The following is a 16,113-nucleotide window of genomic DNA, read 5'->3' as shown; positions in this document are numbered from 1 at the left end:
AAGAAAAAGGATATGTATCCAGCTAGACTAGCCCGGTTAACAAATGTAAAATAAAAATAAAATAAAATAAATATTTTTACCCCATGTGTCAGCTACCATATTTTATGGAAACCATTGCCAAGCTGCTGTTGAATTTCAAAATTACTTTTGGAGTTTATGGTATCAGACACTGGATCCACAGTGCACCTCCATCTCTGTCAGGTCTCATCGTTGGTGAAAGAACTAAGATGAAAGTAAGTTATGGTGTAATTGTATCCTGTCAAATCTTCTTGCATCCTGTGGCTTACCAACATTGAATGCCCTGTATTCCAGCTAAGGTGTCCGTGTAATGACACAGCCTCAGGACAGTGGCACACATTTGCAAAGTGTGCTGGCAGTGCCATCTCCCACATAGCAAGTTGGTAACTCCATGTTCCAGGGAAGTAGAATTAAAACACAATACATCACAAGGAATTGCCGTTAACAGAAGGGGTTAAATTGCACTTTTTTCTTATGGAGAGGCTGAACATCTGCAAGAAGTCACAGCAATGTCTAAAGTTCCATTACCCACTGTGCAGCCTGCACACAGGTTGCCAGGTGAAGACATTAGTCCCAACTGGCCTGCAGAGAGACAAAAAGTATTGTTCAAAGAGCAGCAAATGTGTTGTGATATAGTTCAGGTACAAGCTACTGCCACTGAGAGTCTGGTAGAGATGGTTGTAGTCTTCAGGATAAATGTGAAGAAATTCACCAGTACATGGGAATGTGGATGCTAGGGTCAATACTATGATGATCCTCATGTGGAGCAAAGTTCCTCACATGGCATTCTGCTCAGTCTGTATCTGCACCCTATTGAAGATGTACTAGCCACACATTGCTGACAATACTTGTCCAAGGCAGGGTCCACATGTGTGGTGGGACAATTGCATATGTCCTAAGAAAGTGCAGTCATTGTTGTGGATTCGCCCAAGAATAAGCCCGCCAGATGTCATCATACTTCCATATCTTATGGTAGGACCTCTCAGTCAAGGTCTAGGTTATGCAGGACTTGTCTGTTCATTGTCAAGAATATCCTGTGCATCTAGTAGGTGTCATTATCACAGTGCATCTAGTAGGTGTCGTCATCACAGCAACTCAGTATCAAGCTCACATGGTGGCACTTGTCCTAGATATATGGGACCATCCCTAGCACTATCATTAGGGGATGTCATGTATGCCACAATTCAAAAGTGACATTCAATCACAACTGTACAGATTGTAATACATACATCAAACAATAATTCCAAGAAGTGGCAGGAGAAAATACACCAAACAAAGAAACAGCTTCACCTAAAGTATCCCAGTACATGAAAGACATGATGAAAAATGACATTTGCATGTTGGAGGAAAAATAGAATAATAAAGGATAATGAGACACTGCAAAATAAGTTGTAAAGCAATGCCTTCTGAATATTTTTTCATACTAACTTCATTATTGCATTGTCACAACACTACACTTCTTTATCATGCTTCAGCAGATAAAGGCTGCTGTTTGTCTGCAGGCAGTTTATCACATTCCTGGTCACTTCCTCAACCCCCCACCTTAGTGTTCCTAGCACTTGTGCCACAGCCCACTGATCACTATGCAAATGATGGCGACTATGACCATATGCACTGTGCATATTTATATGGTATGTGGAGAAAAGACTCACCCTCCGTCACTATCTCTGGCAGTTGTACTGCACACCAGACTGATGCATAATCATATTATGTAGAATGTAACAAGGGGTGAACATTTATGCATTTAGTGGTAATGTCATAGTGTTCCTGAATGCTTTTACACCCTTTCATTGTGGTGACTCCCTTCTGGTCCACGCAACCATTGTTCTCCCTTCTTTTGGAAATAGGGGCATTTACCACAGACTTTCTCATAGACTGGGTCTACTCGCACAAGAACAGTGGTGTTTGATACCCTCACTTCAATCAACTTCAAATGACTGTGTGATTAATAGGGTTTTAATTCCATTTAGGCAGCTGTTTACTGAGGCTGTGCAGCAGGTACTAATGGAGGCAAGAAAGCCTGCTACTAGAAAATCATATATGGGTGTGCATCACTTAGCATCCTTCCACACAACATCTGACTGTATTTGCGTCCATAATTTTCTAAGCGGATGTAAATGTGATCAGCCATTGTGCAGCTAGATGTTAAGTGAAGCACAATACAAAGTATAGTGTTCATTTAGCATCTGCACCACTTAACATTCAATGGGATAAAACCTATCCTGGATGTTAATTGGTGCATACCTGTATTAGCAAATTGAAAAGGTTCTCTACCTGGTGCCAACAGTGCAACCACCACCCATTCAATGCTAGCTTTTTCTGGTTCTACAAAGTTTGTGCACGTTACTGTCCTATGACCTTTCTTATTCTCCTATCAAGGTTCATTTGTCAGCCATTTCAGCATGTTTGCCCATGGATCCTCCTCTGTTGATGCAGTCTAATGTCAAAATGTTCTTGAAAGTGGTTTTGCGCAAGACACCTCCAAGAAAACCAGTGACCCCTACTAGGGATCTTAATTTTGTGTTAGAGACAGTAACACTTGCTCCATTTGAACCAGCTAATCTGGCTGACTTGAGGTTCTTAACATGGAAAACAGATTTACTGATTGCCCTGACCTCTGCAAGAAGAGTATCCAAGATGCAAGCTCTGGTGGTGAGTCAATCATTCTTCATAGGGACAGTGATTCTTTGAGAACTAATCCTTCTTTCATGCCTAAAGCGGTATATGAGTTTACTTTAATCCAAACTATTCATCTGCCCATTTTCTTTCCTGAACCTAAATATGAAGGAGGAATGATGCTCCATATGATGGATGTTCACAGACATCTCAGGTACTGTCTTAACAGAATCAAATCTTTCAGGTCTTTGGATCAATTGTTCATTTCTTGTGAAGGTAAGAAGGGACAACCTGTATCAAAGCAGACTTTTCCAAATGATTGTCAAAGGTTATTACCTATTGTGCTCACCATAAAAATATATATATTCAAAGCAGGGTCAAGGCCCACTCTTCTAGGGCAATGGCTTCATATATGACTTTTTGGACTCAAAAGTATTCTAGAAGCTGTGACCTGGTCCCTCTGTACATACTTCTACAAAGCACTATAAGCTTGATTCCTTCTCTAGGTCCAGATCAACCTTTGCTAGGACCATTCTCCAAGGGCTGTTGCACTCTTCCCCCTTCCAACTCTCAAATGTAGTTAGCAGTTGATGTTCAAATGATCACTTCTTCAGTAGCCACTCCCTCCCTCCATACCCCTTGTTTTTTGGTGTGGTGTTTATGCTAAGGATGTGGGCATTTATATTTTTGTTGTTCCTAGCTTTGTCCTTTCAGGTCTGAGCCTCCACCTTTTTTGTTGGTAGGAAAGCTCTGAATGGCTTTGCTCCCAAACTTGTCTTTTAGTCAGCTCAGCTTGAGCTGCCTGACAATGTAGGTGCATGGAAGGTGCCCTAAAATTGTGGAATCTGCCCGGCTGTTATATTCTTGGCAAGATATAACCCATATAGTTAAGGCTATTGAAGCAGTGATTATTCGAATATCTAGTATTATGTTACGTTTGCTTACACAACTGTACTGTGTCCTACTGTGCAGTAAGTGGCAGTACAGTGACCTTGTGTACCAAATGTGGAAATCATTGGTACTGCTAGAATGCTGGGCTGATGATAGTCACGAGCATCACGTACACTTCTTGCAATTGATGTAATTGTAACCTATCCTATTGGGTCAACTTCGGTAGACCAAAATTTCACTTACCCAAAATTCATATCACTGAGATGAAAAGGCTAATGACTGCACAACACAGACGTCCCGGAACACTTACTCCCCACTCCAGGTAAGTAACTGCTTGGCCACCCTGTTGAACTTTGCCCCTTACCCCCACGGTAGTGCGATCTTGGAGTTGGTATGTTTAGTTGGGGGGAGGGTTTGCTTTCCTTTGGTTTTACGTCCCCCCCCCCAGGATGGCCAAGCAGTTACTTACCTGGAGTGGGAAGTCTGTGTTCCAGATGGTGTCGTGTGGTCATCAGGCTTTTCATCTCAGTGATATGAATTTACAGTTGGTGAAATTTTGGTCTACCGAAGTAGACCCATCCTATTATGGTACCTCTCCATCTGTGGTCCATGTAGGGCCTTAATAGCCAAATTGGAGCAGTATGTCACACCAAGCACCTCAAGAAAATGTGCTTTTCTGTACATAGCTTAAATAATACTGCCTGGTTCCTGTGGTGTTACTGGGAAATAGATATGCTCATCCATATGGCACAAGAGTATATTAGTACTAATACAAGACTATGAAGGCCACACATTCTCCTTGTTCCAGTTTGTGGGCCATACCTAAGTACTTATAATTTCTCTGTCCACCCAAAACCTGTCACACAGCCACTGCTTCTCAAAGTTGTAACGGGTAACCCTTTTCCTGTATCTCCTTTTCTGAGGCTGCCAAGGAATGCTGCTTGTACTGGTTTGCAGTACAATCGAAGCAAGTAGCTCAAAGTAGGATGCAATACTAGTCGCAAAACAAAGTATTGTCACAGATTGTAAAGTAGGTGGAAAAGACATGGATTCACTTTTTGTAAGGCAAGTGCACACAGCATATTTGCATAGCAAAATGCACGAAGCACAAAAAGAAGGAATGACATTGAATCGGTTATATTTTTTACACATTATGTTGTCATTTGTCAACAATGTTCTTCACAGCTTTCCGAAGACTGCACACAGGAGTATCTTATTCTGTGAATATACCATCTCTTGTGCTTGTGTGCAGCTAGTGGACACATCCACTAAGCATGTGTGTAACGGCTGTGAATAGCAGCTACAGATTTTAGTAGGGATAGCATAGCACATGTAGGAAATAATGATTTAAAATACACTGAGCTGACAGAAAAAAAATCTAAAGTACAGAAAACCATTAGTCTACAAAAAGGTTTAGAAAATCCAATATATAACCATGTCATCTGGTTGTTCAATAGTGCTTGGTTGTAACTGCACAGTAGCTGAAACAAGTCACTGTTCGAGATGATTTCTCCTTTCCATGAAGTGCAGTAAACTTTGGGTTGATTATGTTGCATATGGAAGTACAATCATAATGGATGTATAGTGGGTGAATAAATGTAATTTTAAATTGTGTGTTTATTTCAAAATGGCATTCATTATATTTATTCTTTGATCAGTTGACTGTAACTTCTACTGCATGTTTTCCTTGTAAGACCTCCTTCAGAGATTTCCAGTATTTTGGATTCTTTAACCTGCTCTGGACATTCTTTTTATTATATATTCACAGTCAGTTAGTTATGGCGGGCATTTAGCACAGAAGATTAAGGTTCTGAGCTGCTGATGACCTGCTTCCTGTCATCACGGGGACAGGGGTTGATTACTTCACCTTCCTTTGCCTACTGTGCGACTCTGAGCAAGTGACTTAATGAGATGGTGCTCCTGGGTTACCCCTGAAAAAAGTACACTTGTTTTCAGTGAGCATACATGATTAACAAGTGAATATATTTGTGCACATTAATAAAATAAACTCAGCATTCACTGCATTTCTCAACCTGCAGCAGTATCCCCAAGCTCAAAGCTAGCGGACATGTTTGATATCTCTATAAGCACTGGCTTTTTGATGTGCTTTTGCAAAAATCCAAAGAGCAAATATATGTGCTTTATTTCCATAGGTGCATATGCCTTCTCCTTTAAGGAGTAGCTTTGTCTAATCCAACCCTTTCTTCAAAAAGCTATTTTCTCCTTCCTTGGGCTGCCTTAAAGTAAACATATTCCCTCTGTGGTTCTTGCTTCACTCTGTCATCTTACAGCTCAGTTTCTTTTTTACATCATTCTTACTGGCTTGTCTGTGCTCTTGCTCTTCATTCTGTAATCACACCTGGTACTTTTTCCACTGTTTAATTATTATTATAGTAATTATTTTACTTTACCTTGATTAACACATCTTCACCCCAAAAGAAACCTGCCATTCTATTTCAATTACCAGTTCCCAAAGGATAGAAGAAACTTTCAACCTACAGTCCTGTACTAAGATTTGGATCAATAAGAACACCCTACAACTAGTCGCTGCCATCCCCTCTTCACCCCAAAAGAAACCTGCCATTCTATTTCAATTACCAGTTCCCAAAGGATAGAATAAAGTATGTTTTACGCTAAGTCAACTGCCAAGCTGTACTGCTTTTAATACCTAGTGTTGTATGCAATCCACACTACTGAGCCAGGCAACCAGCAGCCATTTTCCCTCGCTATCTCATAAGTAACTACTTGTTTCCCCTTTGTAACTAGTATCGGAGCCATCTGTTCTAGCTATCTCTATTCTACTTTTTAGCCTCCAGCAGCACTGTACTTTTTGCCCACTAGGTGGCACACTAATCTAGGCTTATGTAGTATCCCATACCCCTACTTTCCCGTTTTAAATTCTAGACTACTTTTCTATGTTCTTGCTATCTCAGACTGCTCCTTAGTTTTCCTCCTTCATGTAACTTATTTCCTCCATATTACTATCCCTTACTAAGCAAACAGCTGAACTATCACTCCCCCACTCACCTGTTACCTCCAGGAGCTCCTCAGGAGGCTGCTGCTTATAGATTGTCTCAGCACTTTCTTCCTTTGTCTGCTCTTAACCTGCTCCACTCCCCTACCCTACCCCCAATTCACACCCATCCCCAGTGGTCCTAAACTTGTACTTGCTATACCACACCCTCCTTCCTATCCCTGCAATCCTATACTCTACCCAATCTACATACCTAAGCCACACCCCTCCTTCACCTATCTATTCTTAAAGGGCCCCTAATTTCAATTTTATAGTAGGTTACCCTATCTAACACCAGATACCTAACCTTGATAACCTCCTTTCTCCTTAACACTTAGCCATACCCTTTATCTCTTTATTTTTTATCCCTGTTTCTCCTCCATTGCTTTTGTTAAGTAATCTTAACACTATGCCTACAGCAACTAATGCTGTCCTAACCAAGCTTATACTCCTAGCCACAATCATACCTGCCCTCACCTCAGCCTATCATTTCACCTCCTTTGAAAAAGTGAATTATGACCTGTTTAACTATTCTCCAAAAACAAACAGCTGTACAAACTTTTATCCTCATCCATACTCAAACATCACATCACTCCCAGCTACCTGCTAGCTAAATACCATATACTCACTCATATTAAATGCAATAACCTCACAGTAAGGAAAGTGAAATATCTAACTAGCTTTATATGTAACTTTTATGACTGTTAGTCCCTGTATAGATGTGCAGATGGCAGATATCCCACTGGGATATATACAGGCATCCTAAGCTTGATTGACACTGACAAGTCCGCTCAGCTGTGTAAGAACTGGCACATATTGGAGATAACACCCTGTACGCACCACATGCCATGGGTACCTCCACTACACTACCACAGTCAACTGAACATGCTTGCGTGCAGGTCTCCATCACATAAACTAACTAAGACAAAAGAATTTCTCCTTGGAAGATGGAGACATCCACCGTAACCCTGGCCCAACCATTGTCCCCACAGTCAAAACATATAGCCCCTATCCCTCAACCTTGGATACCCAAGCTAGACCCTCCAACTCTTTCCTAATAGGACATCTCAATATCCATAGTATTAATAATAAAGTCGCCCATCTCCATGCCCTCCTCGATATTCACTCCTTTGACATTTTCTGTCTGACAGAAACTTGGTTAAAACCTGGAACTAAAGACAATGCAATCATCCCCCCAGGATATAATATACTGAGACAAGACCGTACAAAACGTAAGGGAGGGGGAGTAGCAATTCTATTTAAAGATGGCCTCCAGATCTCCTCTTCACCTTTTAACCCACCCCAGGATAGTAAGGCAGAAGTACGTATCTCCAGATTTCAACTCAACCCTAGCAAATCCTTGTATATCGTCTGCATCTACCTACTGCCTGGCAATAATATCAACTTAATAGAGGATATTCTAAACTGAGTATCTTCTACCTACCCACAAGAAACAGGTGATTTCAATACCAACTGGAAATGTGTCAATACTGAAAATCCTACCTCCCATATTAATCTTCATGGCTTTAGTCAATCACCTCCACAACCAGAATTAACAAACCAAAAAATAACGAGAGCACCTTAGACTGGATTCTTATCAATAAACATCAACAATCTTATAAGGTAGTAACCCTGCCTGATGATCTAAGTGATCACACTTTGACTTATATTATAAGACAAAGGAAAGAAAACCCTCCCATATATAGGATCGTAAGGACCAACAAACACTTTAACCCAGTACTATTCCAAAATTAACTTAATGCCTGCAACTGGAACCCTCTAAAAATTCTCCCACTCGAAGAGGCTGTTAAATATTTCAGCTCCAAATTCCTAGCTATCCTTGATATTCACACTCCTAAACGGTCTATTAGAATGAAGTCCAAACCTGCCCCTTGGCTATCTAATGAAACTCGACAAAAAATTTTACTTAAGAACAAATCCTGGGCTAAGTGGAGAGCCTCCAAAACTACTTCCGAGCAACAAACTTTTAGACAATTGAGAAATATTACAAAAAAGCAATACTCACAGACAAAAAAAACTACTATTGTAAATTACAGCAATCCCATCAAAACAATCCACAGAAGTTCTGGTCAAATATTAATAGACTTCTTCACCCAAGGCACTGTAGTACACGAACCCCTCTAGGGGCTGAACACAATACCCCCCCATCAAACTGCCAATGCCTTCAATACCTGCTTCACAGAGAGACCATACAATCTCTAGCCAATCAACTAGCCCTTGACAACTCAAGTCTCCCTACCTCTACATCTGGTACCTTCCCAACATTCCACTTACAACCCATCTCTACCACTCTAATCTATAACATCATCCAAAATCTTAAGCCTTGTACTCCCTCTGCTGACCAGCTACCCTATGAATACCTGCAGAAAGCAGCTGCCTATCCTGTATCCATCCTTATAAACAGAACCATTAATGAGGGAATCATCCCAGACGTACCTCCTTGGACTACATGAAAAGGGACATCGAGGAGCTCTCTGATTATGTAGCCCAGGCAGGTATGACCCTGACCTTGAGCAGTATCCTACCTTCACCTAGAATGATGCCACAATACAGTGATAAGATGATCAGCTTTAATAATTGGCTTAAATTCTGGTGTCATTCAAAGGGGATCCAATGTCTGTCTGCCTGGGATGACATGCTGGACAAGCCACGCTGCTGCCCAAGGGGCTTGCACCTGTCACCCCTGGGCTTCAGGATATTGGCAAAGGCTCTTGCCACCCCATAGTGCCTTTTTAGGCAAGGCTCAAATTCTAAACCTACCACCCTAGAACACCAAAAAGGAAAAACTAAGGGTAATGCTGCTCAATGCCAGAAGTCTCAATCTCAAGATGCACTCGAGGCCCTTCTCAATATGGAGAACATCGATGTCTGTGCTGTGACAGAAGCCTGGTTCAAGGCTCCTGAGAGCACCCCAGCACTAACAGGTTTCACCTCATATCATGCGTTCGGACCCAAAATCCGGACAACACCAAGAAAGGAGGGGGTGTCCATATTCATAAAGGACACCCACACCTCAAGGTTGGTGGCAACGATGCATCGGAGACCATCCAGGTGCAATTAACCATAGGCAAGACTGCTCTGCAATTTGTAGCATGTTACAGGCCACCCTCTCAAACTCAGGAACCTCACATGAACTTCCTGAAAACATTGGAGGGGATAAATGTATCTCCAAACACCATCATACTAGGTGACTTCAACTACCCTAATATAGACTGGGAACACTACTCAAGCCCGAACACTCTAACCCAAAGATTCCTGGAGTTCATAAACTCAAATGCCATGGAACAACTAGTCACCATCCCCACAAGAGGAGAAAACATACTTGATCTCATCATCACGAACATGGGATCAAAATGTTCAACACCGAAGTATACCCTCACTAGTGTGATCAGATCATAAACTAATCTCGCTGGAGGTCCTCATCCCGCCCCACCTGAAACAAAAAGACCACAGTGAAAAACTTCTCAAAAGCCGATTTCACACTTCTAAAAACTAGTGTGGTCTCCTTTAAGGCCCCTGAGCCAGTGGTAAACATTACTCAAACCGCTGAATCACTTACAAATGCCTTCTACCAGCACCTACAGGACTGCATGGATCAGGCAATCCCAAACAAAACTAAGACTCTCTGTACCAAAGGCAAACGTCCAGTCTGGTGGACCCCAGCCATAAACAAGCTCTACAACAAAAGGAGGAAGCTACTACAAGATAGAGCAAAATCCTTGAAAGGTAAGACACCTTTGATCATTATAAGTAAAATCTAAGAGCTCTCATAAAATCATCCAAGGCAAATTTTGAGAGAAAAATCGCCAAGGACTCTAAAGAGAATCATAAGGCCTTCTTTAGCTATGTTAGGAACCTAGGAGGAAACTCCCAGATATGCTCAGAATTAGTTCAAAATGATGTGAAAATTACTGAACCTACACACATTGCCAACATACTGGCTGACAGGTTCAGTGCAAACTTCTCCCCCAAAAGGCGAGATATCTATTCCAGAGGATTGTAGCGCCCCAAACATCTCCAACGTCCAGGTGAGCACTGCCCTCACTAAGGCAAAAAACACAGCATCCATGGGACGGATGGTGAGCCCGGCTGTGTGCTTCACCAACTCAACGAGGAATTAAACCCATAGTTAGGACAGCTGTTTAATCTTAGCCTCACCTCAGGATACGTACCCAAGGAGTGGCGCACGCCACTGTGGTCCCACTTCATAAGGCGGTGCCTCCACAGACCCTGGAAATTACCGCCCATTAGCTTGACAAGCCTGATCTGCAAAGCCATGGAGAGGATCATAATGGAACTCATAAATAAAGACATAGGGAACTTGCAGACTTTGGATCCAACCCAGTTTGGCTTTGTCAAAGGCAGATCCTGCCTCTTAAACTTGGTTGACTTTTTGAGACTGTCACCAAGGCCATTGATGAGGAAAGGCAGTCCATACAGCCTACCTCGACCTGGCAAAGGCCTTGACACAATACCCCACTCAGGTATCATCGAAAAACTCATCAGCTTGAATGTAAACCCATACATCACAAGATGGGTTGCAAACTGGCTAAGTGACAGAACCCACAGGGTCAGAGTTGCTGGAGCTATGTCATACTCAAAGCCTGTCACAAGTGGTGTCCCACAGGGCTCAGTCCTGGGTCCACTCTTGTTCGGCATCTACTTTTCTGAAGTACAAGCAAACACAGGAGGGTTATGGCTGACAAAGTTTGCAGATGACTGCAAACTGGGCCATAGTCGAAAACACATCTGACACAGATATCCTCCAGAAGGGCCTCACAGAAACGGATAACTGGTGCCAGAGCCATGGCCTGAAGTTAAACGCCAAAAAATGCATAGTCATACCCTTCGAAAAACAAGGTTACCCCTAGCTACCATATAGATGGCAATCCACTGAGCACAGAAAAAGTCATCAGGGATCTAGGGACCCAGGTTGACAGTAGCCTTTCGTTTGACACTCATGTTGCTAAAGTAGTTAGGAAAATCTTCTATATCGCCCACCTGATCATGAAGGGATTCACATCTAGATCAAGGGAGGTCATCGCCCCTGTACTCATCACTCATTAGACCTATGATTGAGTACAATGCCCTGTTCGAATGTATCTGACCAGACACCTGCTGCAGCTTGAAAGGCCCCAAAAGTTCCTCACCAAAAGGATAAAGGGTCTCAAAATATGTCTTATGCTGCCCGACTGAAAGAACTCCAGCTCTATTCAGTCTCATACCGCTTGCTCAGAGGTGACCTGTGCCTGACATATAAGGCCATGTCAAACCCAGATTTGATGAATATGCTTCACCTCAAAAATCTAGATCCCTCAGAACCACAAGGGCGGAGACCTAAACCTTGACACGGTTATAAATAGAACGTGCTGGAGGGACAGATTCATCACCCAGAGACTCCCTATGCTGTGGAACAAAATCCCGGTACATGTGAGGCAGAGCACCTCTCTGGCCTTGTTCAAGAGGAATCTTGACCAATGGATGGGAGATTGCAGATATACCCCAGGGATTACTTCAGTGTCACTGCTTGACAGAGGCACAGCAAAATGATAGGCATAGTTTTTATTCAAACTAAAGGGGTGGCGAAAGCCACATAACTATGGGCTAGGCTTATAAATGCCCTTGGGCAGATAGCCTAGTATGAACCTATGAACCTAAGACATTTGGAAAATCTCCCACATCGTCTCCCTACACAAAGGGGGTAACTCAAATGACTATTCTAACTATAGACCAATAGCTCTTTTATCATCCTTAGCAAAAGTTATGGAAAAATGCATTCACCATCAGCTACTACACCATTTAACTCAAAACAACATGCTAGCTAACTGCCAACATGCTTTTAGGCCATTTCACAGTACCACTACTGCTCTCTTATGATTCACAGAGTCCATCAATAAAAACGGTAATAATAACATCCTCTCATCTGCACTGTTTATTGATCTCTCAAAAGCCTTTGATATGGTAAACCACCCCCTTCTTATAAATACTCTAGAATCCCTTTCTCTTGACACTCTGGCGATTCAATGGTTCAAGTCCTACCTCAGCAATAGGCAACAGGCAGTTCTCTGGGAGAATACTCTATCATCTCACCTGCCAGTCAACCTTGGAGTCCCCCAGGGCTCCATTCTAGGACCTCTTCTTTTCTCACTTTTTATCAATGACCTTTATGTAGCAATTCCTCAAGCCACCTGCATACAATATGCAGATGATTCTACGATCATATGTTCAGCTAACTCCCCATCAGAACTACATCTCTGACTCGGAAGGTATTCAACACAGTTGAGGCATGGTTCTTGAAATGTTGCCTCCTTTTGAATGCCAAAAAAACTAAGCTCCTACTCTTTACTCCTACCAGTAAGTCCACCCCTATAGATTTCTCTGTCAAATCCAATAACGGTATCTTTATATCTCCTGACTCTACTACCAAACTGTTAGGAATTAAAATTGACAATAACCTTAATTTTGAACCATATAAACAACATTATTAAAACAGTAAACAGAAAAATGGGCTCATTATACAAAATTAAGCCCTTCTTAACTCCAACAGCTAGAACTACAATTGCCCACTCTCATTTAATCTCAACTCTTCTTTATGCTTCACCCATATACACTAATCTAAAAAAAATAACCTTTTCAAACTAGCCAACTCTTACAATAGCATCGCCAGGTTTGCAACAGGTAATCCCTTTAGAACTCACCACTGTCAAAATCTACAGCAGCTAGGCTGGCTGGAACTACAAAACAATCTAATATTTCCCAACTGACTATTGCCCACAAGATATTTTACCAACCTAACAACTCTCCCTACTAGCTAATCTCATTATCCCCTGCAAAAATCTTAATTCCCTACGCTCCTCCAGTAAACTTCTAGCTAACATAAGCAAGACCAGCAACTTGGCGGGTGATTCCCTGTTCTGCAACACTGCTGGAAAAAACTGGAACTTATTACCTAGTGAACTAACTCTACTTCCTTCTCTTACACTATTTAAACAAAAGCTTAAAAGACACCTCAAAACACACTGGTTATGCCCCTGCAGCAACCCTAACTTCTGATGCAACTTCTTTTTTTCTCACGTTGCACTAAAACTACATTACTTATCTCCCTAAAGCAGTAACTGTAACTACTAAAATTATGTTATCCCTCTGTACAAATACTATCCTTTCTGTATTATAAAATACCTCATGTGTGATACTGTAAAAAGACTTGTCTTAACCAATATGTAATTTTTTTATTATTCAGTTTTTTTATTTATTTTTTTTTTTTTAGTGTAATTTAATCTCTGCACTTTTATACTATTTCTTGGTATTTTTGTTAAATCTTTCTATTACTTTGTGTTAGTATTGTTGTTTAATTTCTTTATGCTGTTTTTGGAGTTTTTCTCCCCGGGCCTCTACTGAAAATGGAAATATATCCAGTTAGACTAGCCCGGTAAACAAATGTAAAATAAATAAAAATAAATAAATAAATAAATAAAACACTGCTTTTGTAGCTCAAAATTGATTTGGCTTCCACTGCTCACTGTTTATTTAGAATTACATTGTTGCTTTAATCATGGATTTTTGTTTCAGTGTTGTACTCTGCTGTAAGATAATAGCTCTTTGTTTTGTTTGCAGTGTAGCTAAAATGCAGCAAAATGTTTAAAAATCTAGGGAAAGTGTAAATGTGTTGGTGTGTGTTTCCTGTAAGCCTTGTATTCCTTGTAGGGCCTCTTTGTGAGTCCTGCTGGCATGAAGGAAAGCCATCCTACTGACTAGTACTGTAATGCCCTTTCAGCTCAGCTATCTCATGTGGGTGGTCAGATTCCCACCTACAGTCTGTCGGCAGGTTGCCTTTCATGCAAGTTCTGTTTAGTTCTGAAACTGACAAAGGTTTTTATTTACTTGCAAGAATGTATGTTATTGGCATGGTTATTCAGAAGGTTGAATTTTTATGGTAACAAAGAAGATTTTCTCATTTCTGTGAGTGCTTAATACTTAGAGCCTTTCTAATTTTCAACCACCTGCTCTAGCTAAGTTTCACAGTGCTTTGAGAGATTAATTTGGAAAACCAGTTTATTATCACTTTGTCATCTGCATAGTTTTGTCACATTTTACATATACTATTCCATTTCCTACACAGTCCAGCTGTCTCTGCATAAATAATTTGTGTTTTTTATAACAATCCAGCTAGATTCTTTTTCCTGTAGTTACAACCATTGTATGGAAAAAAACAGATGCTGCAGTCTATGTCCACATTACCTGTCCACTTCCTTAGGGTGACTAAACCTTTGAGCTGCTCTACTTTATCCACTAACTTTGTCAATGTTTGGCTGTGTTTGAGTAATCACTATGTGAGAGTTGAAACAGGAAAATTGCAATAAGCATGGATTGTTTTTCTTTCAAAGATCCTATTTCGTGGCAGGTCTCATTATGTTACAGAAAGCTAAAAATTGCCTTCCTAGGTAAAATTAATTGCTATGTTTTCTAGATTAACTGTGCTGCATGACTATACATGCATTTGTGATCTTGTAATGTGCTTTTTCTCTTCAGCCACCAATACTGCCAAAGGTGACTCATGAAGGTGATACTTCTAATTTTGAAGCGTATCCTGAAGATGACTGGAAAAAAGCCACACCTGTATCTTCTAAAGACTTAGAAATTTTCAAGAACTTTTGACCATGAGAGTCAGTAAATGGTAATGCTATATTCTAAAAGACATGGTATTTAAGAATACAATTTGTCAGTTTTTTTATTTATTGGTTAGACTTTTAGTCATGATATTTAAGAATATAATTTGTCAGTTTTTTTTTTATATAAATGTTTAAACTTTTTTCCACACTTGTTTCTCTGAGCTGCAGCTATCAAAGGATGTTTCTACCAGCTCAGACAAGTAGCTGTTTGACTTATCAAGTTTTCTTCCATTTGTTGCATCTTGTGTATACCACACTGGATGACCACCTACTTATACAGGAGTATTGCTTAATATGGCACTCCAGAAGATCCAGGCTTATAATGTGTAATCTCAGAATCTGGTTTCACCCCTGTGGCAACAAAAGGACTAAAGTTTATATGGAAGTGTATCACAGGTCCCCATCCATTGATCCAAACTACATATGAAGAGGACCAGGGAAGGGCTCTGCTTAATGTGAATAGAAAGCCTGTTCCAAAAAAGGAACTATCTCTGAGACATATCTGTCTCTTCAACATGTTTTGTTTAAGTCGCTGACTAAGTTTTGATCCCAAGATCGGGTGGCCCACATGCTGTTTGACTTGCAGATGTGTAGCAGTTCCATCAGGGTTGTATTTGTGAGTACCTCCTAGGTCAGTCACATGTCACCCCTTAATAGTTGTTAGGAGACAAAGTAAAGGATAGGGTGTTTAGTTTATGCACACAGGACATGTTGTTTACACCTGGTATTTTCTTTGTTAGGAAGTTCTGAGGTTGCTCCAGCTGCTGTAAGTGCCTAGTCAAGTACATGCCAAATGATGCATTGTACTCTATTATCAGTCTAATGAGTACAGCAGGACTATAATTTCTTTGAATCTGGATACTATACATTTATTTATAAGTTGTG

At 40.9% G+C, this 16,113-nt stretch overlaps 1 protein-coding gene across 2 annotated transcripts in view; it reads left to right on the top strand.

The window, feature by feature from the left end:
• PRKX (protein kinase X-linked) overlaps nt 1-16,113 on the top strand; it is a 1,617,443-nt gene that overhangs the window by 1,521,107 nt on the left and 80,223 nt on the right. For both annotated transcript variants that reach the window (XM_044072450.1, XM_044072451.1), the window contains one exon: nt 15,089-15,233. In XM_044072450.1, the coding sequence (XP_043928385.1) occupies nt 15,089-15,214 (126 nt within the window). In that variant the 3' untranslated portion in view covers nt 15,215-15,233. The remainder of the gene's footprint in view (nt 1-15,088; nt 15,234-16,113) is intronic.

Source organism: Protopterus annectens, chromosome 5.part0 (genome assembly GCF_019279795.1).
Source record: "Protopterus annectens isolate FY-2018-M chromosome 5.part0, PAN1.0, whole genome shotgun sequence".
Lineage (NCBI taxonomy): Eukaryota > Metazoa > Chordata > Ceratodontiformes > Protopteridae > Protopterus > Protopterus annectens.
Note: the sequence above shows the minus strand (reverse complement) of the source record. Positions and strands in the feature narration are given on the sequence as shown.